The sequence below is a fragment of the Osmerus mordax genome, chromosome 12 (genome assembly GCF_038355195.1).
Source record: "Osmerus mordax isolate fOsmMor3 chromosome 12, fOsmMor3.pri, whole genome shotgun sequence".
Lineage (NCBI taxonomy): Eukaryota > Metazoa > Chordata > Actinopteri > Osmeriformes > Osmeridae > Osmerus > Osmerus mordax.
Genome location: NC_090061.1, coordinates 14,172,097 through 14,195,705, shown reverse-complemented (window position 1 = coordinate 14,195,705; position 23,609 = coordinate 14,172,097). Strand labels below are relative to the sequence as shown.

Here is a 23,609-nt window from a genome sequence, read left to right as displayed (position 1 = left end):
GATCAATAAAATAGCAAGAGAATGTCCCTTTAGGGAATAAAGTGAATCCACTGGTATTGTGGTATTGTGTGCCTGTGTTGCTGTACTCATCAGTTGCCACTAGAGGGAAGTGTGTCTCCAAGATCTGTTGTAAACCTTGATAAAAACCAGATCTATCAGGTCCTTCACTCTGTAATGACATTTGTAGATTCCCTATCTTAAAGGCAAGAACTACAGCTCTGCCTGCTTGTTTTCCCAGACTCAGAGATCACCCTCTACTGTTGATGGGATCCCAGAAATCACCCTCTATTAGAGTTGAGTGGTGATTGTAACCTGGGCGGTATGGGGACCTGGGGGGAAACTGAAAGAGGAAGTGACCCGACCTGAAAGATCAGGAGAAACAGCCTGCTGGCTCCTATCAGCTTCACACATTCATTGTTCTGGGCCAGAATTAAGATTTGAAAACATTTTATTGACAAATCAAATGAGTACAAACTTCACAGACAGCATGTCTTTATCCAAGTCAAAAGGCCACGATGATCGAGTACAAAACAAACTTACATTTCATTGTATCAGCATCATCACAGAAGAAGAGGCAGAAGAGGAGGTGAAAACCGAGAGGCCAACATCATCATCACTAGAAAGTCATTATGTTGATCCAAACATCCAGGTGAGGCACTCTATCTACAGAGGAGAACGGCCTCATCGGGCTGGTGCAGAGAGCGAGGATTCAACACAATAAATAAAGGAATCGATGGAGCTTGAAGAGAAAGCAAGTCCAAGCCTGTGGTTTTAACCCGGGTCCAAGCGAGGGCGTTCTAGATTCTAGCGCTGTGTGGACAGCAGAAGGCCCAGGAGGAGCAGCGCCCACCTCCAGAGGGTTGTGGTTCTGGCAGCCCCGCTCAGCAGGTACTCCACCCGGTACCAGGACCCGTTGTTGGGCTGAGGCGGGATGCCCAGGGTCCGACACAGCAGCTGGTACACATCCACCGCTCTGATGGGAGCTGCTTTCACGTTCCGTTTGAAATCTGATGGAACACACGGACACACACACATACCCGCATGGGGCAGTCATTCAAATGATCGTTTGTAGATGAATAACTTCCAGTTTACTATCCTGGGGGGATTAGTGAAGGACAGGACTGAGATTGGTTTACTACACAGACTGATTATAAAGTTTCTCGTGTTCAGTTACTGATGTACAAAATGGTATAAACAAAGTCAATGTTTAACTATATTTAGAATGTACAACGCAGAACTGTCAGTGACTCTGTTTTGTTATTGGCCGGGTTTGTCTTTATCTACCACAGGTACACCTTGTCCCACTTTTGATAAACTTGTAATTACCTGGCCCCTGTGCCAGAAAGAAGCCCCTCATATCCACAAACTCATTGTCGTAACCATGCCAACCATGCTGCCATCCCTCTGCCTCCCCAGAAGTGCTGTTTTGCCAGAAAGGGAGTTTGGCCTTATTCTAGTAACATGGAGACATGAGTTAGAACCACACCTGAGTCAAAGATCAATGACATAGCAATATCGGACAGTATTCGCAAACCGGATTTGACCCAATGTCTGCTTGACAAAGTTATGTTAATAATAAGCTGACCTGTCCTTTCTCACCTCAGTGATGAACCAGCCTGGATCAGCCACCAGAGTCAGAGTGGAGACAAACTTTCCTCCCCGGTAGTGAAACCGATCTGGAATCTCCTCCTTCTGGTACACCTTCATGTTGGCTACTCCCCTCAAAGCACGGTAAATCTGACAGCAGTCAGTAGATTTAGGAATAAACGACATGCTGAGCTACATGACAACTGACTGGCTGGCTAGTGACACTTGGCCTCACCTTATCAAAGCGGCTGGGTTTGGGCCACAGGCTGACCACAGGTCCACGATCCATCATCTTGACCACATCTGTCATGTTGATGTAGCTGTCCAACTCGATCACCTTCTCCATCCACTTGATGTCTGTCATACCGTGGTCCGAGAACATGACCACGTTCAGGAGGTCACGCATGTTCTTCTCCTGGAACACGTCAGAACACTGCAGTCACCACATGCTATTTGTTCGCCCCAGTACACACATGCAGCTACTGCCTGGTCGTTCACAGTCCTACTTTCCCTCCTTAATCTGACCTACTTTGTTGACTTGTATGAACGTTTCTGTGAACAGGAGCCTTCTTTCTTTTTTCTCCTTACAGGTAGGCTTCAAATTCAGAGTTCAGGTTGAGGGGTGAAGGTTAGGGGTTGTAGAGGTTTGTTGAAAGTCTGATACGTTACCTTTATCTTCTGGTTGAGAATCTGGAAGGCTGAGTCTAGTCTCCCAACAGCTGTCTTCACCTCGTTCGAAGTTGGCCCGTAGTGATGCCCCTCCACGTCAATCTTCTCATAGTAAATGGCAGCCATGTCTGCCTGCCCTCTTCTGTAAACAACATATAATCCCACAGAACGGTGTGGGAATTTTCTAGGTTCTATTAGAGAACTGAGGGAGTACTCAAAGGGTCTTACTGTAGAGCATTAAGGGCGTTCTCCATGGAGTCCGTCAGGTTCTTCTCGGAAGGGTTGTAGACATACTCCTCACAGTGTGACGACCGCACCCCGAGAATCTCCACCTCACAACCTGATAACCAGGCAGAACAGAGGGAAGTCAGTACCACAGTCCGACCTCAGTCAGGCACGGTTAGTTCAAACCTGGCAACAGACAGAGTACTGCAGTTATACAGCCATATGACAGATTAGGCTTTTACAACCAGACGACAACTGTCCCAACCGAGAGACAAAGGCTACCGGCTTGAGAAGGTCCGGGCCGGGCTATGGGAGTAGTACTTCTAAAGGAAAGATTATTCACTTGATCCCTTTTAATATTTACATTTAGTCATTTAAAAGACGCTCTTATCCAGAGCGACTTAAAGTAAGTACAGGGACATTCCCCCGAGGCAAGTAGGGTGAAGTGCCTTGCCCAAGGGCACAACGTCATTTGACACGGCCGAGAATCAAACCAGCAACCTTGTGATTACTAGCCCGATTCTCTAACCGCTTAGCCACCTGACACCCTATATATTTACAAATTCATGAAAGTAATCATCCTTCTCAGCTATCTTGGAGACCTACCAGGCCAAAAGTACATGTAGGCCCTCTTGCGTAGCTTCTGCATGGTGACCCAGAGGGGCTCGGACCCGTCCCACCACAGGGGCAGCCGGCTGTCTGGGTTAGTGCCGATCAGGAACTCCTTATGCGACGCCTTGTCCCACATGTAGTTACCGGTCATCTGGTGCGCCTCACAGTACCGCCCTGCGTGCACACACACACGCACACACACAGATACACATGCACACATACACAAACATACACAAAGACACACACATAAACACACCCACACATAAAGTTGCTGGACAGGGTCGCTTCTTGATGGCTCTCACACCTCTTTGTGTAACTTACTGTGCATTGCTAGTCATATGTTGATAAGTAAGGGCCGAGGTTTGGTCTGATTGGTTGTCCTTGTGTATAAAGGGAATGGTGAAGCATTGTTCTGTGGATTCTTGATCTCATGAGGGCTTCTCCTCAGCTCTGGCTTGTCCTTGTACTCCTTCTCCTTCCTCACATCTTGCTGTCTCTCTGGTTTACAATAATCATGGTAGCGTGGGTAGGAATTAACCTTCATTTTGTCAAATGTTTGCCTTGTAATTGATTTCATTAATTTGCTATGTTATTAAACGTGTATTTCATTTTAACCTTATTTGACCATTCTTGCTCTGATTTAACCCATAGAGTCAAATAACTGTAATTCTATTGGTATTGGCATTATTTGGTTCATGCTAATACACAGTTTCCCATCTTCCTTTAAACCATAGGGGAATTCGTTTTGGTTGTTTGGCCAATATGTAACCCCCTACAACCCCCCACACACACACACACACAAACAGAGTTAAGTTTGATTCAGAAGAACACGGCAGCCCTGGTTTATGTTTGGAGGGGAATCGTGTGAAGGCTGTAGACTGTGGACTACCCTGGTTGAAAGGAGGTGGGGGCTGGAAGTTCAAGTGGCTTTTATTGTCATTTCAATCATCTACAGCTGTACACATTGAAACTAAACAACATTCCTCCAAAAGAAACACCATTCCTCCTGAAAGGTGGGGGGTGGGGGGTGACAGTTAGACATGGTGTACTGCTGGGGTGCGGTTGTAAATCACTGTGAACTTCTCAGCCTATCGGTCTCAAGTTGTTGAGGTGGTCTCAGAGACATAGACCTTAGCTACAGTACCCTGCTGTCTCACAAATGAAACTAAACTTAAACAGTATTTATTTATATAGCGCATTTCATACCAGAAGGCAATACAATGCGCTTTGTGTTGCTCGGAGTTATATGACTTATATTGTGTGTTGTTTATGCATGTGCTGTAAAACACAGCTAGTTAGAGCAGGAATGCTGCCCAAGGAAGCCGCCAGCCCGGTTGCCAAACCAATACCCACAGGTGTCTGTTAAAGCTCCAATTAGCCATTTGTATCCTCCTGGAATTTCACAGAGAATATATACATAAACAGTATACGTGACCTCAGCAGTCTAGGGGTGAACTGCAAGTTCACTGGGACTGGAGGTTCTTGTAGGACACACATTTCTCTCCATGTTTCATACTGTGTTTTCCTGAAATAGGATACGTTTTTCAACACACCACCCAAAACTCATTTTGCTCATTACAGCTGGCTAGATCCCATTTTTGGCTGGCGTACATAGAAAATACCTTCGAACAAAGCACGGAGTCTTGGATCTACAACTCTAAAACAACAGGTGTCCTTTAACTAATGTTCCCTTACAGGGGGCAGTACCTAGGGCTTGGTTTTGACTGTGGTCCACTAAATTTATATTCCTTTGGTGTGCAGGGCAGGGGCAGGCATGGGGAAGAGTCACCCCACCACACACAGCTGGATCAGGTTAGTGTGCTCTCTATGGGAAAAAAAAGAGGTTTACACAGGATTGAGAGAGGGAGTCACGCCATAAAGGACAAATGAGACCATGGTATCCAACCTCTCCTAATCTCTCCTGTCCTCAAGCATTCATTCACCCACTGAAGTTGTGATCAGCCTCGATGTGTCAGTTTCTGCATGACTACAATCTGGCCACGGCCATAGCAGGGAGTGACGGGGGCCATTGTTTGGGTTGTAGCCTGAGCCCGGCTTTGTTGAGGAGATTGTTCCAGAAAAACACCCTCCATCAGCAGATCAGCTCTGTACTGTTGCTTGCCGCCCGGCCCGGCCCAGGGTGCAACTGGAGCTGTTGTGTTTGGGGCTTACGGATGATGATGTGGTCGCTCTCCTGCCCTCCTGCCTATCTCCCTCGCCCTCCTGCTCCCTGAGTCAAGGCAAGGTGTTCAGTACATCCCACCTAGCTTAGACAACCCCAGCCAACTACCCCACCCCACCACGCTCAACTATCCTACCCTCATGTCATCTGTTCCCCGCTACTGACCTACATCAATAGCCCCACATGGTCGCTACAACAGCAAACCCAAATATCTTGCCTACCCCACCTTCCCTACCCTTGCTACACCCCCTGCATCAACCACTCTATATGTAACAGTCACCCAATCCACCCCACCCCACCCCACTCCAGAAACCAAGCAACTCCCAAGCTTCCTAGTCATCCCCCCAGGCCTCTCCCTGTTACATTTAGTCATTTAGCAGACGCTCTTATCCAGAGCGACTTACAGTAAGTACAGGGACATTCCCCCGAGGCAAGTAGGGTGAAGTGCCTTGCCCAAGGACACAACGTCATGTGGCACGGACGGGAATCGAATTGTCAACCTTCAGATTACTAGCCCGCTTCCCTAACCGTTGATGACCCCTCCATCACAGTCATGCTCCCTTTTTGGGCTCTGATTGGGCGACAGTTGACAGAGGCAACACAACAGTTTCAGTAACAATAAAGCCAGTGTGGGTGCCAACACCATCCGTTTTGATGTGTGTATGGTTTGTGTGTGTGTGAGAGAGAGAGAGAGAGAGAGAGAGAGAGAGAGAGAGAGAGAGAGAGAGAGAGAGAGAGAGAGAGAGAGAGAGAGAGAGAGAGAGAGAGGGGGGGGCGGGGAGGGGAGGGGAAGGAAAGTACAATGTGCAGAGCCAGTAAAGAGGATCTGCTGCAGTCCTTTCTCTGGCAAGCTCAGTGCCAGGCTCCTGTCTGTCAATGGTCTTATTCAGCCTTAGTCAATACTGTACCTCGTTCTACATCATTCTCCCTGAAATCTTCCTGCCCACCCACCCACCCACCCACCCTCTCTCTCTCTCTCTCTCTCTCTCTCTCTCTCTCTCTGCATCCCTCTCCCTCTGAAATGTCTAGGTCTCTCTGCCTTCCTCTCCCTCTGAAATCCATGTCTCTGCATGGCTGTCTCTCTCTTTCTCTCTCTCTCCCTTTCTCTCACTCTGCACTTTTTCTCTCAACCAACCCTGTCAACCTGGCAGTTAGTAGGCAAGCTTTTACTGCCATCTGAGAGAAACGACTTATTGCCGTTTACACGACAGATCAAGCACCGTTTGTCTGTGGGGGTCAGATGGCTGAGCGGTTAGGGAATCAGGCTATTAATCAGAAGGTTGTTGGTTGTTGGCCGCGTAAAATGACTCTGTGTCCTTGGGCAAGGCACTTCACCCTACTTGCCTCGGGGGAATGTCCCTGTACTTACTGTAAGTCGCTCTGGATAAGAGCGTCTGCTAAATGACTAAATGTAAATGTAAATGTCTGTATGACTGCTCTCACCTGGACAACTTTACAATGCCTCCGACAACAACTGTAGTCTACGTTCTTTGGAAAGATGTGTTTGGGAAGTTTACAGAGTGTTGCCTAATCGATGTAAAGCGGCAACATTGCCGTTGTTCACTGATGTGGCAACATGCGCGGCGGAATACGCACCTGTCATCAGAGTATAGTAGTTGGGGTACGATAAACTGGGAAAGTCCGGGGTCATGTAATCCACCTTCACCCCGTTCTCCACTATCTCTCGGAATCCAGGCAAATTGTGCAGGTTGTCCATGTAGTCATAACGGAATCCGTCTATCAGGAACACCAGGAGTTTGTGGCTTGCTAGACAGGGTCCCGAGAAGAACAGAACGAGGACCGCAACTGTGCACGGGTGGTTTGATCTGGACATGACGACTGGTGCGATCCTCTGGGTTTCTCTCATCTAACGGTAATGAATGATACGTAGGAGGCATGGGTCCCGGGCGCAGTGGACCGGGGGCGGGGTTATGTTATGTTATGTTATTTAATAAAGTTCTCTGTGCCAAACACCTTGAGCGAGACTAGAATGGAGTTACAGGCTCGACTCAACCTGACCCGAAACTATGGTTTTATAAGCAAATACATTACTGATTAGAATGTTTTATTTTACTGTTGTTGATATGGCAGCATGGTCCAGGCTTCATGTTATACATTTGAATTAGAAAAGAACACCGCCAAGTGTTTAGTTTAAAGCCCTGCTCTCACACAGGACTTTAAACTTTTGGAATCGTTTTGGAATATATACTCTCCATAAACATTTGTACAGGCCCTCACGGTTCATAGACATACTCAATTGAGATAAAACGATTTCTGTTTCTGAACTGCAGTGAATGGAAGCTTTTTTCAAAAGTTTTTCCTATTGCTACAAAGGTTTAAAAAAAAAAGGGGAATACCTCCCCGAGACTCACAGATACATTTTATATCGCCTAGGTATTACAAGTACAGGTAACAAAATGTTGGTGTGTAACCCGATGATAAACAAATCCGAGATATAGGCCTAAATAGCAGACCTCGGAAATAATAATTGCGATCCTGGTCGGTCGAAGTTCAGTGCGGACAGTAGGACAGTACACTATGTACATCGTATAATATGCAACAAGAAATAATACTCTGGTTACGTCTACCAATAGGAAGTGCCGTTACAAAAGGGGTTTGAGCCAGTTACACGTAACTCCCTTTCTGATTAGTGCAAAAACCTCACTCAACAAGTCGGGTGTACAACTCTTCAGTGTAGAGTCTACCCTCAGTTCTACGCATAACGCATGGTCTATAACCCTTGCACACGGCACAGGTTGGTGGGAATTTTGGAAATTTCCAACCGTATACATTGTAGCTTATATTTTGCTTTTAATTTATATTGAATATGTTATGTTATGTTTACTACTTCTAACTTTATGGAGATATATCCTAATAATATGTTCAGTGAACTGCTCCATGTTGCACTGGTGTCACTGGTGTGATTGGTTTGAATGAAACGGCACGAGCTTTCATGCAAAACTGTATTGCATTAATAATTAGTTATTACTTATCGGAATAACAGTTATATATTTGTTTGTGTGTCGTCATTATGTTTGTGTAACTGTGTGTAGCCCTGTAAATTGCTTAACGTCCAGCAACTGAGCCACGTCGCGGCAAGTTGTACCTCTCAGCGTTGTGAATTTTCATTTGCGAGAGTTTCAGTAAGAGATGGATATATCCAGGCTATAGCCTGCAATCTTTAGGCTATACTAATATGCACAGTCAATACATTGTAAAAGTTTATCGTGTGTCAGTGACGCTTGCAACCCTGGAGGTATTATCTCTAAAGCCCCCAGCAGAAGGGGGCTTCTGCCCCTTCTGGCTGCAGGTTTTGAGGTGAAAGGTGAAATTCTCTGATTGGATGCTGAAACATGGCCCCACCCAGCTTTCTCTTTAACTTCCCTCTAATCCTGTCTTCTGTGACACCAACAGACTCAACACACTTACCCAGAGAAGCACACATGTATACAAGCAGGCACACATTAACACACATGTGTATGAAAGCGCTTGTTGCATGGTGTTTTGTGACCTCACACACTACACCAGGCTCCTGTGTCCTGGGGGAGGGAGAGGGGGAGGAAGGTGTAGATGTGGACGGAGAGAGGGCTGGGAGGATAGGAGGTGTAGAGGGCCACGCAGTCATGCAGAGCAGGTAAATGAGTGGTCAAAAACATCAGCATGAAAACAGGTTGTAGATTAAACCGTCTCCCTGTCTGTTATAACACACACATGCACATGCACACACTTCAGTGCAAGCTAAGATATGTCATGGCTGTAATGGCAGTGTGGGAGTATAGCTCTCCTCCTACCAATGTACATAGCGGTGATTGAATCGCAGAAACTAATGTAATCACCTCCCAAGTTAAGCAACTTCAGGCTGATTGATCAGCCTATTTGTCAATACCCCCCCCCCCCCCCCCCCCCCCACCTGCCTACTGACATCTTCCACTCAGCAGTTGACTGCACATTTACACCGCAGCCCGCTGACCAATGACAGACATGTGTGCTCCGCATGGGTGGTTCCGTGCGACCTTTGATTGGATGCGGAGGTTGCACATCAGGCAGGTCTGCTGGATCCAAATGTCCTGTTGCTTCTCTGTCTGTGACCATTGATACAAACACTCTAACACACATATGTCTAGGAGGACTTCTGGCTCACTGTGGTTTGGATTGGGTAACTACTTTTGTGTTCGTCTACTGTATTTGTGGTACTTCACAGTTGTGCGTTTATGTTTTGTGTTGGACTGCATGTGTGTAGTTTGTAGACTGAAGGGAGTCAGATGTTTACTGGTTCAACAATGTAACGTTGAATTAGAGAGACGTTAGCTGTCTATTCTCTCTGGGCTCCTAGACAGTGAATTGTCATTAAGGAGTCAGTTGGCTGAGCGGTGAGGGAGTCGGGCTAGTAATCCGAAGGTTGCCAGTTCGATTCCCGGTCATGCCAACTGACGTTGTGTCCTTGGGCAAGGCACTTCACCCTACTTGCCTCGGGGGAATGTCCCTGTACTTACTGTAAGTCGCTCTGGATAAGAGCGTCTGCTAAATGACTAAATGTAAATGTAAGGAGATGGAGAGCATTCCTCTAATCTTCCTTCTCAGCTGGTTTGACTTGGTTCAGGCTTTGTGTTATGTTGTGCACAGAAGGTGGTTCAAGTTGGTGTGTAGGTTAGGGTGAGTGTGTTCTGGGCCAGCATCATGTGATCCAGTCTTCCTCCTCAGATCTGCAGGCAGAAGGAAGCAACCCACTGCTGGGGCTCTGAGGCGGGTGAGAAGGGAGGTTGGATGAGTGGTTAGGGAAAGGAATGGAGGTTCGAGGTAAATTTGTAAAAGTGTAATAAAGGAGTGGAGGGGGGTTGCAAGATAAAGAAATGGTTCTGATGCAATCACGTCCCCTGACCATTGATTTAGCAAGATGATGAGTCGACAGTCAGTGATAGGGTTCTAGAACGGTCTCCTGGTTCAGTTTCTAGGAAACCTGTCCCCAGTCCCTCTCCAGGTGAGCTGCACCAGGTAGGTCAGGGACAGAGAAGGGTGCTGTGAGGGTGATTCTGGTTTCCAGGTCAAGGTTTGAGGATGGAGAAATGTCCTGTTGTCTGGCTCTCAGGGTGGGTAGGACTTTCAAGTAGGGATCCTGGCCAGAGAAGTTGCAGCATCTGGATCTGAGTTGACATGACAACGGTGAAAGCTGTGTACGCCACCTGCTAGATAAACAAACACAAAGAAATTCTAACGGACCTGAGAATGCAGAGTATAGAATTGTTCCTTTGTCACCCCTGTTATTAACGGAGACAGAAATACAGGTTTTGCTATGTGGCTGTGTCTAGCGTTAATCTGTTAAATGCAGTGTAATGTGATTCAGCCCGGACACGAAAGCTGGTTTCTCCAGCAGAGATAGCCTGGATCACTGTGACCCTGGATCAGCTCTCTCTGACCCTGAGATTATTTTACTCTTAGCCGGTACGTTATCAGTACAGGAGTCATGGCAACCACAGATTGCTTACCTCTGTGTTTTTTTTCTCTCTCTCATTTTTCTCAGAAAGAAATATTGTCAAAATGAAAGTGACAGCGGTGTGTTTTTGTGTGTCCGGGGTTAGACTTAAGGTTAACTAACCCTGTCCACACGCAGTGTGTCAAGTGCCGATGTCAAATTTTTACCCTCTCTCCCTTCTCCACAGCCTCTCCCGAGACGGTGTTTAGCTCTTGTGTCCTGCGCCTTCCCCCCCACACACACACACACCTGTGACCCAGTCGGTTCCCCAGCCCCCCTGCTTCCGCCCCCCACTCCACAGAGCCAGGATGCTGAGCCTAGAGCTGGGCCGCCAGATGCGTGTGCCAGAGCTGGAGGAGGTTCACAGCTTCCTGAAGAGCCTCTCCACCAGGACTCTGGTGGGCGTGGCTGGCGTGGCAGCCCTCACCACCTATTGGCTGGCCACCAGGCCCCGCCCACTCAAACCTCCATGCGACCTCAACATGCAGTCTTCCCTGGTCCAGGTGTGTTGCGCTTGTCATGTTTTAACCCTGTGTGTGTTTCTCTCTGCTGAGGATGTCTGTCGGGGGGGGGGGGGGGGGGGGGGGGCAGTTCTTGGGTTCAAATCCGGCTCGGGGTCATTTCTGCATGTCTTCCCCTTTCTCTCTTCCCTACATTTTCTGTCAGTCTCAACTGTCTTTGTCAAATAAAGGCAAGAAAAAGGCCAACAAATGCCTTGACAGACACCATAAGATACCTGACAGGAAGCTGGGCTGCAGGCAGTCTGAGTGACATTGGTTTTATCCAATCAGGGCGAAGAGTTTGCCCGGCAGTCAGTGTTGGTGAACAGTCCCATGACTTATTATTACGAGGACGCCAAGACCATGTACGAGTTCTTCCTAAGAGGAGCGCGGGTATCTAGTGAGTATCCAAACCTGTAGAACCATCAGAACCATCATCAAAACCAAACAATCTTTGCTAGAACCGTTTGGAGACCGTTGAACATCTTTGTGGTTTTGTGTATATTGGCCCTGTGTGTATGTATCGTGTTGTATTTTTTTCACTGTGTCTCTGTGTGTTTTTGTCTCCCAGACAACGGGCCGTGTCTGGGCTCCAGGAAGCACAAGCAGCCGTATGATTGGCTGTCGTACGGCGAGGTGGCGGCACGTGCCGAGGCGTTGGGGTCAGCGCTGCTCCACAGGGGTCACTCTGCCTCCTCTGACCATTACATTGGCATCTTCTCCCAGAACAGACCGGAGGTCATTTTATACACACACACACATACACACATACAGATACAACAAGAACAAACAACAACAAATGTTATAAATCACATTTAAAAACAACCCACGTTGACCAAAGTGCTATACAGACATGACTAAAAATACATACATAAATAAAGAAAACACCTCATAAACAAGACGGCACACATACAAACGTGTTTATATGAAGATTGAATACTGAAACAAGTGTTGCCAGTATGATTAGTAAACGTACGTGTTTGTGTGTTTTGTCAGTGGACCATCTCAGAGCTGGCCTGCTACACCTACTCTCTGGTGTCTGTTCCTCTCTATGACACTCTGGGCACTGAGGCCATCGCCTACATCATCGACAAGGGTAGGTCACCATCACCACGACCACATGCTTTGAACTCATTTTTCTGTAAATTAATTATTTAGTGAATTCCTATTCAACTGGACATATATATGTGTGTGTGTGTGTCTGTGCATGTGTGTGTGTGTGTGTGTGGGGGGGGGGGTGGTGTGTGTATGTGTGTGAATGTATGTGTGTGCATGCAGCCTCCATCTCTACTATTGTGTGTGACGTGCCAGAGAAAGTCTCTCTTGTGTTGGAGTGTATGAGAGGAAGAGAGCACAGTGTCAGAACCATCGTCCTGGTGGACAGACTGGACCCAGAGCTGGTTGCCCGAGGCCTTGAGGCTGATATACAGATCCTCAGCCTGGCAGACATGGAGGTGAGGAGCTGGGGCTGGGACTGGGGCTGGGGGTGGTGCTGGTGCTGGGGCCAGGGCCAGGGAAGGTATCTGAGACTGGGGTAGAAGGCTGTGGTAGAGGGTACACAATGGGCAGGACCAGTTGCTGGTTCTTCCTGTGATCTGTTACCTCCTCCTCTGTTTTTTTCTTCTAGGTGATTGGCAGGGCCCACCACCAACAGCCACGGGTCGGTAAACAAACCCCTCAATCCTAATTGGATGACGTTGGCTTGTGATTTGTCTAAACCCTGCTCCTTGTGTCTCTGACCCCCAGCCCCCCAGACCTGAGGACATGGCAGTAATCTGTTTCACCAGCGGAACCACAGGTGTGTGTGTGTGTGTGTGTGTGTGTATGTGTGTGTGTCAGAGAGAGCTGTGTCTGTGTCTAGACTTCTGACCTGCAATATGTTTATGTATCTTCTTTAGGAAACCCAAAGGGAGCTATGCTGACTCATGGAAATGTTGTTGCCAACTGCTCGGCCTTCATCAAGATCACTCAGGTATGTGTTTATATGCAGATAAGGATGTTGGCAGTATCAACACACATGTCAGCTGCTAGGGATTGCTGGCCGGCCGGCTGGCTGGCTGGCTCCTACTCTCATCAGGAAACACCAAGCTGTGGTTTTCTCTCTCTGCTCACAATTTCTCCTCCAACACCACTGCCTAACACTATCTATCCTTCTCTTTTCCCACCTTTTCTTTTCCTTTTCCTTCTCCTCCAGTCTACCCTCCAAACCAGCCATGAGGATGTGCTGTTGTCTTACCTGCCTCTAGCCCACATGTTTGAGAGGGTTGTGGAGGTACACACACACAATAACATTATCCCCCCTCTCCCCTGTGTGTCTCCTGTCATGTGTTCCGTGGGGTTTCGTGTTGTGTGTTGTGTGTGTTTGTTCTGTTGCCGCTTCTCTAGGCTATCTGCATAATAGACCACACTGATGTTCACATCTCCTACCTGCCCCTGGCCCACATGTTTGAGAGAGTAGTCCAGGTACGTTTCTGATCCACCTGCTCCTACCCTACTTCTGCTTACACTGGTTACCCTCTGCTGATACCTCACTGCTGTTACCCCCCTCTGCTTTTACCACCCTGCTGTTCATCCTACTGCCCCCCCCCCCCTCCCCTCCTTCCCCTCTTCAGGGCGTAATGCTGGTCCACGGGGCGAGGATCGGCTTCTTCCAAGGCGACATCCGGGGTCTGATGGATGACATGACCACCCTCCGGCCCACCATCTTCCCTGTGGTGCCCCGGCTCCTCAACCGGATGGTTGACAAGGTGACCTCACCCTGACCCCAGACCCTTGAAGTCTGACCCTACATTGGTGACTACGCTATTTTTGATTTGTAGACACAGGTTATCAACAGTATCTGCTCTGCCTGTTGTGTGTGTATAGATATATGGTCAAGCCAACACACCTCTGAAGCGCTGGCTGTTGGGTTTCGCCTACCGGAGGAAGGAGGCGGAGCTAAAGCGTGGCATTGTCCGAAAAGACAGCCTATGGGATTGCCTCATCTTCAGTAAGGTCCAGGTGAGCCCTTCCTGTCAACGCCAATAGCTTCCGACTCCCCTAGTGACAGTATTACTAAAACCGGTGTGTTCTCCCAGTTCTACAGCCTGTCTGTTTATCTGTCTCCCCCTGCAGGCGACCCTTGGTGGCCGCGTGCGCATGATGATCACTGGTGCTGCCCCTGTCTCCCCCACCGTCCTCACCTTCCTCCGCGCTGTGCTCGGCTGCCAGGTCAGACAACACTAAGCATGCTGGGATACGTACATCTGGCCAGCTCTGACTGATCCTGACACCCTGTTCTCTCCCCACAGTTCTATGAAGGATACGGTCAGACAGAGTGTACTGCTGGCTGCACACTGACCATGCCTGGAGACTGGACAGCAGGTAACACACACACACAAAGGCACACACACACACAAACATACACACTGTTGCCTAATATGTGTGTGTGTCTCCAGGACATGTCGGTGCTCCTCTTCCTTGTAACTCTATCAAGCTGGTAGATGTGGCAGAGATGAACTACCTGGCTGCTAACGGGGAAGGAGAGGTGAGGCACACGTTGGCAGGCTGGTTCACTGGCAGGCTGGTTCACTGGTAAGCTGGTTCACTGGCAGGCTGGTTCACTGGCAGGCTGGTTCACTGATAGGCTTGTTCACTGACAGGTTGGTTCACTGGCAGGCTGGTTTAGTAGCAGCCTGGGTCACTGACAGCCTGGTTTACTGGCAGTCTGGCATACTGCAATAAAGTTTTCCTTGGCTGATACAACAGTACATTGTCAGCATCCTATCTGTGATGTTGTAACAGTTGAGTGTGTGTGTGTGTGTGTATCCAGGTGTGTGTGAAAGGGCCCAATGTGTTCCTGGGTTATCTTAAAGACCCAGAGAAGACTGAAGAGACTATTGACGCAGACGGCTGGGTCCACACTGGAGACATTGGGAAATGGCAACCGGTCAGTCCTGCTTTCTGACACACCACCATCAGAAACACACCTCCACCACACTGTTAAACACAAATCTGACATATCCGTGTGTGTGTGTGTGTGTAGAATGGCACGTTGAAGATAGTGGACAGGAAAAAGCACATCTTTAAGCTTGCTCAGGGGGAATACATTGCTCCGGAGAAAATAGAGAATGTGTATGTCCAGTCTGACGCGCTCGCCCAGGTGTTTGTCCATGGAGACAGCCTGCAGGCCTTTTTGGTCGCCATTGTGGTGCCCGATCCTGACTTCCTGTCTGGCTGGGCCAATAAGAAGGGCCTGGAGGGAGAGGGATACCTGGATCTCTGCAGCCGCAAGGTACTAAACCTGACCTCTGACCCTTGAACCTTGCTTACAGGAACCCTTAACCATAATCCCTAACATATGGGGTATTTCGTCCTCACATCACAGTGTTTGTCTTTCTTTCTTCCTGCTCTGCTCTTCCTCACTGCCGCCGTTTTCCACAGGAAGTGAAGGCGGCCATCTTGCAAGACATGTTGAAACTGGGCAAAGAAGGAGGTCTAAAGTCGTTTGAACAGGTAGGATCATACAACACTGCCAGGGATCATTGACCACCCTGTAATAAACACTACATGTGTTCAATGTTACTTGTACATGTGTTTGATACGATGCGTTATCGAAGTGTGCTTGAGTCTTTGTGGGTGTGTGTTCCAGGTGAAGGACATTGCAATACATACAGAGATGTTCTCCGTCCAGAACGGCCTCCTCACCCCCACCCTGAAGTCCAAGAGAACGGAGCTAAGGAACTGCTTCCGAGAGCAGATCGACCTGCTCTATTCGTCTAACAAGATGTGACCTGGGGGAGGTGTGCGAAGAGGAGCAGGAGGAGGAAGTGGAAGTAGAGGAGATAGAGGGGGGGAAAGGAAGCAGGAAGAAAAGGAGGAGGAGAAAACAAAAGGGATATATAAAGGGAAGATGAACTGTGGAATTGTGCTGTAACTAAGGACTGATCATTTCAATACCATGCCTTCCTTGTTCTCCAATACAGAACTACCAACATGGGGGTCAATGATTTATAAACTGAATTATAAACATGGCCGCTGGTCTCAGGAACGTCTCCAAATGCACATTGCCCTTAGGGTTGTCTTAAGCTTGTCTTACTGCGACGTTCCTAAGCCATGATAACTCAGTCTTACTGTGACACCTTAGCCAGTGTCTCCCTCATCGGGTTTAATGGAAGTTTAGATGGGAAGAGCAGCTGGAGTTGTATGTTAAGGTGTGGTCCTGGGGTCCAAACCCAGAAAGTTATTAGGTCTTAACACTGAGCTTAGCCAGGAGGCCATGTATCACGACCCAACTGTGAATCAATGTGTTCAGGGAAGTCTGCTTGAGGCTAAACAGTATGTGATGCAGCTTACAGTAGGCACATACTGGAATTATAATCATCTCTGGAACTTATGCATGTTGAGGCATCAACAGAATTAATGGGGTTATCCATGAGGGAGGGAGGGAGGGAGGGAGGGAGGGAGGGAGGGAGGGAGGGAGGGAGGGAGGGAGGGAGGGAGGGAGGGAGGGAGGGAGGGAAAGGTGCTGTTTTAAAGAATGGGAACCAGGCCAAGGACAGACAGATGCCAGCCTGATCACTTGTAATTGGAGATTTTAACAATAGGTAGCCTATATGTTTAATTTATTTGTCACGGTTCTAATGAAGGATAGCTGAAGTTTGAATATCATAGTAGTGCAGAAAATCAACATTACAAAATGTCAATGAACAATTTCAGCACAGTTTTGCAATAAATAAAATTCTCAAATGTGGTAATGTGAATTTGTTTTATAACTTGTGATTAGTCTCTTACTCTATCGGGGACATGTGGGCTTAAAATAAATACAAACTCTGTAACGGCTTTTTAATGTTCTTATTTTACAAATACACAGTTTGGGTTAATGAGCGAGGATTGGATTGTTTTGCTTTCCGTACTAGTCGTACTAATAGTATTTGAAGGGGTCAGTTTTCAGTGTTGTATACATAGACATATATACGTCTATGGTTGTATAGGACACTAGTGCTCTTTGTTGCTAAACGTACGTCAGAATAAAAAATTATATACTTTATTATTTAAAGCGTCAACACACAGTGATGCACCAGATACACAGTTTTTCATAAAGTAGACATTACCAGTTACAGTACGCTTACCCCTTTTTTTGGATAATAGGGCGGTCCGTTGAGGGCTCGAATATTTTTGCGGGAGAAAAGAGCTGAGATTAGCGTGTGTTTATATTTTGTTCTGACAGCATATCTATCTATCACCTCGTCGGATACAGATAATATTACAATATTTGCGACAATAATGTGGTGATCACCTGCCAGTGTCATGAGGTAGCTAAACAATTCAATTGCTCACGATCACGACACATATTTCAAGTAGACAAATGTAGCTCTAGTCTTGTTTTGATATAGCTAGCACTAGCTGGTTAGCTAACCTCGAGCTTTGCATGTTAAAGGTTCATGCTACTAGAGCACGATCAGCTCTATAGTCGGTAGAACGAAAAACCTGAACTTGCAGAACCCACATACTATCCCACTTAACTTATGGAAGTAAAATGAAAGTGAATAGCATTATGCCTAACATGTTCTCCTCACAGCTCTAGAAAGATAAGAGCGAAGATGCCAAAAGTCGCCCCCCAAAGGGACAAGGTTTGTGAATTGTGACTCTTTTGACATTTCTATTACTACTGGATGGATCCAGTTGATCATTGTCTTCCTTTTACCATTTTCTTCCTGTTGTCCCTTTAAGATGGCTCAGCCTGAAAGCAGACCATCCTACCTGAACGTGTCTTCCATTGAGAAAGACAGCTCATTGCACGAGTACCACAACTATGGTGAGGCTATAGGGCTACTGAATACCTGTGGTGGCTAGCTAACTTGCTGGTGAGCAACTAGACTAACTAGTCCCTCCTCCACCTGTTGACCTAGGAAACCCCATGCACAGCACTGCCTTGGAGGAGGATCTGAGTCATGTGGTGGAGCAGAAAGAAGGGGCTCAAGCGAGGGAGGGACAGCGACAGCCACACCAGAGCAGCACTGTAGTGGCCCCTAAAAAAGCCCCCCGGACTGGCCGAGGAAAGGCCCAGACCAAGGACAGAAGTGGCCAGTCGTCCCCAGCCAAGGCCTCTGTTCCTGGGAGGACAGAGAGGAAGAGCCAGGGACTCAAGGAAAGGTAGGCTGGCTTAAGTGATGTGCTTGGCTGGTGACCAGTCATGTGATGGAGACTGGCAGGGTCAACCAGGCAGCTTTATAATGTTGTGGTTAATCTGTTCTCTTCTGTGCTGGGCAGGCCTGTGAAGAAGAGGCTGAAAAGAGCAGCAGACCCGGCTACGGTGTCTCAGCCCCAGGCCGTCTCCACAGTCTCCCCCAGCTCTCCTAGCCCGACCAAGAAGAGACAGAGACCTTCTCTGTCCTCCGAGGACCTTTCTGACAACGACGACCCCAACTGGGTAAGGACCATCCAAGAGGAACACCTTTGTGAGTGACCATTTGGAGACAGATTTGGACTGACCTTCCGGTTTGTCTCACCCCCAGAACAATGGCCAGAAGAGGGCCAAGTCCAGGAAGTCCTCGAGTGAGAAGGTGAGCAACAGGAAGTCCCCTGGCAACAGGCGGAACAACAGGAAATCGTCTGCTGAAAGGAAGAGCCTCCAAGACAAGAAGAGGAAGTCATCATCAGGAACTTCAGGTAATTTCTACTGGGATCCTATTGGTCGGACCCTCCTATAGAGACTTCAAGAGCCCTCCAATCCTGGAGCTCAGATTCAGACCTTCAATCAATCGATTTTATTTATAGAGCACAATTTAAAAACAACAACAGTTGACTAATGTGCTGTACAATGTGTTTGCAGAACCCTCAAATACAATAAAACTTTCCAGTAAATATACTAATATCCCAAAAGACATGAAACAACAGATTAAAAAAAAAAACATATAGTGTTGGAGCAGTTCTGATAGAATTCGGTAAACTGTTAAGTCGGTAACCTTCACGCACATCCTTACTCTCTGCCACTACTATGGGTTCCACTTCCTTGCCTCTCTCTCCTGTCCTCATTGGCTGTCCTCTCGTCTTTCACCCCTCCCAGACACGACAGGTGCCGTACGCAAAGTGGACCTGCTCCAGAGGGTGAGGAACCCTGGTGAGCTTGATGTGGTCCTAGACTCTTTCCTGGAGTTCACCTCCCTCTACAGGTCAGTCTCAGTAGCACCTCTGTGGCTGTGGGTGTGGTGCAGGTGGGTGACGTTAACCAGGGTGTACGGTACCTCCTGCAATAGGAGTCCTTGGGAGAAGTACGACCTCTGTGGATCTGAGAGGAGAGCTGTCTAATCTGACCTATCTAGGAAAGGTCCTCACGTGTTTGAATAATCGCAGTTTCTGAGTCAATCAGAGGAACATTCCGATTGTACCGAGAGGAAGTGAGATCTCTGGATCTGATGTTGTCCTGGTGATGTCTGGTGCTATTTCCTCAGCAAGGCCGTGGGGTCAAAGGCAGTGTGTCAGGCGATAGACGCCCTCTCTCACTCCGTCCAGGAACAGCTGTCTGAAAAGGTAGGTCAAGTCAGGGGGAGGGCTTATGTTTGCCAACAGCTGGTTGGCTGTGTGTGTTGTGTTACCTACTCTAATGTGTACGGCATGGACATGATCATTTGTCTGTCCAGATTGCTGCAGCTAAGGAGCTGGACTGCCTACGGAGAGACACAAGGAAGGTAAGACCGTCTACGGACCTATGGGGCAGTCAATCACTTGAGGTCCTAAAGAGGTCAAATAAATTATTTGACATGCACAGTATAACACATGACATTCTGGTTCATACATTTCTTACAAGGCAACAGCTGCATAATAGGCATAAACATTTAAAAAAAGCAACAAAAGCAAATTTGATTAGAATATTAGAAAAAAGTACAAAAACAGCAACATTACCAGTAATAGGAAAATACGATAGCGGTGACACAAATAGCAATAATAACATTATAGTAGCACTAGCAGCAGAGATGGGGGTATAGACAGTTATAAAAGGGGAATTCAATATAGGAAGCAGAGTTCATACTGATGGCATCTGTGATTTCCTAGGTGACAAGTGCCATCAACAAGAAGAGAGAGAGGCTGCTGGAGGCCAAGAACGAGACCATCAGGTGAGAGATTTTGTGTGACTGGTCTCATACAATAGCCTACGTTGATGGCATTGGTACAGTCGCTTCTCCAGGGATTATGATCAGGGTTCATTGGGGCGTGTTGGGGTTAGGCAATCCCAGGTTAATAAATAGTTGGCGTCCCTCCACAGGAAAGAGAAGGAAGTTCGGGGGCTGCAGAGAGAAAAGGCCAGACTGCAGCAGCGCCTGGAGGACCTCCGAAAAGGCTCTGGCCTCCTCTCAGGGCTGGCAAACCTGCACAGAAACTACCGGCAGCATGTCCACCTGGACCAGCCCCAGCAGGTGAGCTAGGTTCCCTGTAATCTAGAGTTGTGGTTCTCAACTGGTCTAACGTCAGGACCCACATTTGTCCTTGTCAGAACACAAAAATAATTTACATTCCAAATGTGGTGGCTGGCTTTCTAGCCGGACAGGTGCGAAAGGCCGTACGCAGGGAGTCAGTCCAAGTTTTCAGATTTACATTTAGTCATTTAGCAGACGCTCTTATCCAGAGCGACTTACAGTAAGTACAGGGACATTCCCCCGAGGCAAGTAGGGTGAAGTGCCTTGCCCAAGGACACAACGTCAGTTGGCATGACCGGGAATCGAACTGGCAACCTTCGGATTACTAGCCCGACTCCCTCACCGCTCAGCCAACTGACTGCAAACATACGTTTATTGATCAAGTCAGAAAGGCAACATACGTTAGGTCTCTCCGAACACAAGATAGAGAGCCCACTTAATAATTGAATACAGACAGTTTTTATAGTGCACAGAACGCCCCTGATCTCCATGGCAGTTAGCCTGCCATGGTGTGATTATCTTCTAAACCCCCAAAAATGTCAGTTTGCCCTGCCCTCTGTTCTTCGTACAAGGTCTGAGCTCTCGTTATCTCTTGTAAGCGTTTGGTAAATATGTGATGTTCTCTCAGTTCTCTACTGAGAGACAGAAATGTTAAGACAACCCTATATCATGGTGTTTTCGGCCCACGACACAAACATTATATTTTATTTCACAAAACAATTTGTACAGCAATCCACAATGTCTATGTACTGTTCAAAACATGCAAGGGCGTTTTCCGGCATAGACAACCCCCAAGACTGCAGGGGGGCACCGATTGGGTGCACCGTCTTTTCTTTTTTAATCTGTAGCGTATGTAGTTGTTCCAGACGTGGTTTTGCACTCATCGGAGGTACACTTGGCACATCAGGAATTGAACCCAAGGCCTCTAGCATTTCGGAAGCGACTACTACCAGCTACGCCAACGAAAAGCTAGCGATTTGCAGGCTTTAACCGATCTACACTGGCTGCTCTGGTTTTAATTATTGTAAAAATACTACAGATAACACATTACCTTTAGCGATCTCGCCTAGGATGCGAGATTGGCAAGAAACGCCCCTGAAAACAGGAAACAAACAGCGCTGCAGTTTTGATTGACACTTTGACATGTGTGTTTTAGAATGCGGTCAGCAAGGTGTGAGCCTATCCACCATAGACATATATATATGTCTATGCTATCCACCTCAGGGGGTCTACTGTAGAAAGCGGAAGTTGCAGTTTGCTATACGTTAGTCACAGCCAGCTGTCAACAGTGATTCTTTCTAAAGTAATTTAAACTATAATTTAAATTATAATTTAACTAAAACTGGTTTGTTTTTAAACATATGTTGTCATTTATATTGTTATTATTATTGTTATAAAATGTCATTGCGGGGCTCTGGTAGGCTACCTGTTGCGCTGTTCGCAGCTGTACTAACAACCAGGCTAAATCTGTGGCTTCAACGACAGTGTGTTGAACACACACCCACAACAAAAAGGGAGTGTTCTTGTGGCAAACGGTACAGTTTCCATCGCCTGCCAACAGATGAGGAATACAAAATAATGTAGATGAAAACCCTAGCCTTGAAGAGACCACCCAAAACACTGTATCGTATGTGTACTCATTTCATTTTGTGGACAAAAAGCCAACGGAGGAAATCCGCATCCTACTTTGTGTTTGGGCTACGAAAGACCTCCACAGATTTAGCTAGTTGCAGTACCGCCAGTAAATGTTTGTGGGTTAGTAGTGCCCTGGTCCAGCAACACATGAGCACCCAGCCGTTTGTATTTCACTCTGACGATGAAACTAAAACCCAGGACCGGTTATGTGGGACTTTAAGGCTCTGACTAGGCTCGATGTCTGCTTTAAGGTAGACAAGGTTGTGTCCCACCTCCTTAATTAATACGTGACAAACTATCACTGTGGGGGTACTGATAAGACTCAGAGCTTTTCAGGTTATTCATCGCTTCACCGTCTGTAGCAACAGAGTTAATAAAGTAGCTAAATATGCACGTTATTTGAGGCCACTTTTTCAGGTCGTCCTCCCATCCCTCGATAGTAGAAGGCAGAGGTATGATCAAATTGTCCCGTTTCAGGTGTAACAGGCTGTGTTCCCACATGTTTTATTTCGCATCAGAATTAGCTTACCGCAATGACTGTTTATGAGCGTTACCATGACAATCGCCGGCTCCGGAAGTCGTGCCCATAATTCAGGAAATGGATCATGGGAGCTATGAATAAGGTGGATTCGTCTTTCAAAATAAAGCGTACCATCGGAAGTTCGGTAACTTATAAAAAAAAGTTTGACTTTTTGACGGAGCCGAAGCCTCGACCCACTCCACACCAGCTCGCGACCCACCAGTTGAGAAACACGGATCTAGATGTTAGCTCTGCTCCGCCACTGTTCTGCCTTAATATCCTAACCCAGTTTACCTACCTGTGGTCCATTGCTCCATTCTATTCTGGCTGAAGCTGACGTAAGTGCTGACTAACTGATATCTGCTAACTGATATGTGTACCTCCCCGCCCAGTACGGTGTGTCCAGCCTCCCTGCTCTACTGCTGGAAGCACAGCGGGTTCTGGGAGCTGAAGAACAGCTGAGAACCCTCAATGGCAGGCTGGAGCAGGCCCTGGAGAAAGTGGTCTGACACAGCTATACATCCACACAAATACAAATTAAAGCAGCAATGTGCATAGACCATACATTGAAAAAAATACATCCACGAGACAGTCCAGAAGTTTTTTGTGCGCTGCAGGAACAAAATATCAGAAATTACTGTAATTATGAATGAAACATATTTCATTGTGTCATAATAAACGTCATGTTGGAGCATCTGAAATGTTACTGTGTTATTGTATTCTGAATGCATTAACGCATGTAGAGTTTATTAGTGGGTTAAGAGCACGATCCACTAGATAAAGTGGTCCAGTTTCACTTTTACTTTCGACATTT

The 23,609-nt window shown here is 47.3% G+C and overlaps 3 protein-coding genes across 4 annotated transcripts; 2 read left to right on the top strand and 1 right to left on the bottom strand.

Moving 5' to 3' along the window:
* Positions 1-432: 432 nt before the first annotated feature.
* On the bottom strand, positions 433-7,142 carry enpp6 (ectonucleotide pyrophosphatase/phosphodiesterase 6). Its single transcript, XM_067247900.1, has 8 exons — positions 6,872-7,142; positions 3,088-3,267; positions 2,485-2,596; positions 2,257-2,398; positions 1,823-2,002; positions 1,600-1,737; positions 1,327-1,453; positions 433-1,007 (listed from the first exon to the last, which is right to left on the bottom strand). Exons 1-8 carry the CDS (start codon positions 7,140-7,142, stop codon positions 805-807), a joined length of 1,353 nt encoding a protein of 450 aa, XP_067104001.1. The 3' UTR covers positions 433-804.
* Positions 7,143-11,053: 3,911 nt separating this feature from the next.
* On the top strand, positions 11,054-16,282 carry LOC136954700 (long-chain-fatty-acid--CoA ligase 1-like). 2 transcript variants are annotated; one of them, XM_067248341.1, is made up of 18 exons: positions 11,054-11,248; positions 11,537-11,645; positions 11,817-11,983; positions 12,242-12,341; positions 12,524-12,699; positions 12,873-12,905; positions 12,992-13,043; positions 13,144-13,217; positions 13,631-13,708; positions 13,858-13,992; positions 14,111-14,245; positions 14,360-14,455; positions 14,536-14,608; positions 14,683-14,771; positions 15,057-15,173; positions 15,270-15,518; positions 15,668-15,739; positions 15,876-16,282. In XM_067248341.1, the coding sequence occupies exons 1-18, from the start codon at positions 11,054-11,056 to the stop codon at positions 16,014-16,016; spliced, it is 2,091 nt and encodes a 696-aa protein (XP_067104442.1). In that variant the 3' UTR covers positions 16,017-16,282. The 2 variants fall into 2 exon arrangements, with proteins under 2 accessions (XP_067104442.1, XP_067104443.1); XM_067248342.1 differs by lacking the exon at positions 13,631-13,708 and adding an exon at positions 13,440-13,517.
* A 1,126-nt stretch (positions 16,283-17,408) lies between these two features.
* Positions 17,409-23,496, top strand: cenpu (centromere protein U). Its single transcript, XM_067248343.1, has 12 exons — positions 17,409-17,538; positions 17,805-17,856; positions 17,957-18,041; positions 18,136-18,379; positions 18,497-18,656; positions 18,742-18,895; positions 19,293-19,398; positions 19,678-19,756; positions 19,867-19,914; positions 20,279-20,340; positions 20,490-20,640; positions 23,188-23,496. The coding sequence occupies exons 1-12, from the start codon at positions 17,534-17,536 to the stop codon at positions 23,302-23,304; spliced, it is 1,263 nt and encodes a 420-aa protein (XP_067104444.1). The 5' UTR covers positions 17,409-17,533; the 3' UTR covers positions 23,305-23,496.
* The last annotated feature ends 113 nt before the right edge of the window (positions 23,497-23,609 follow it).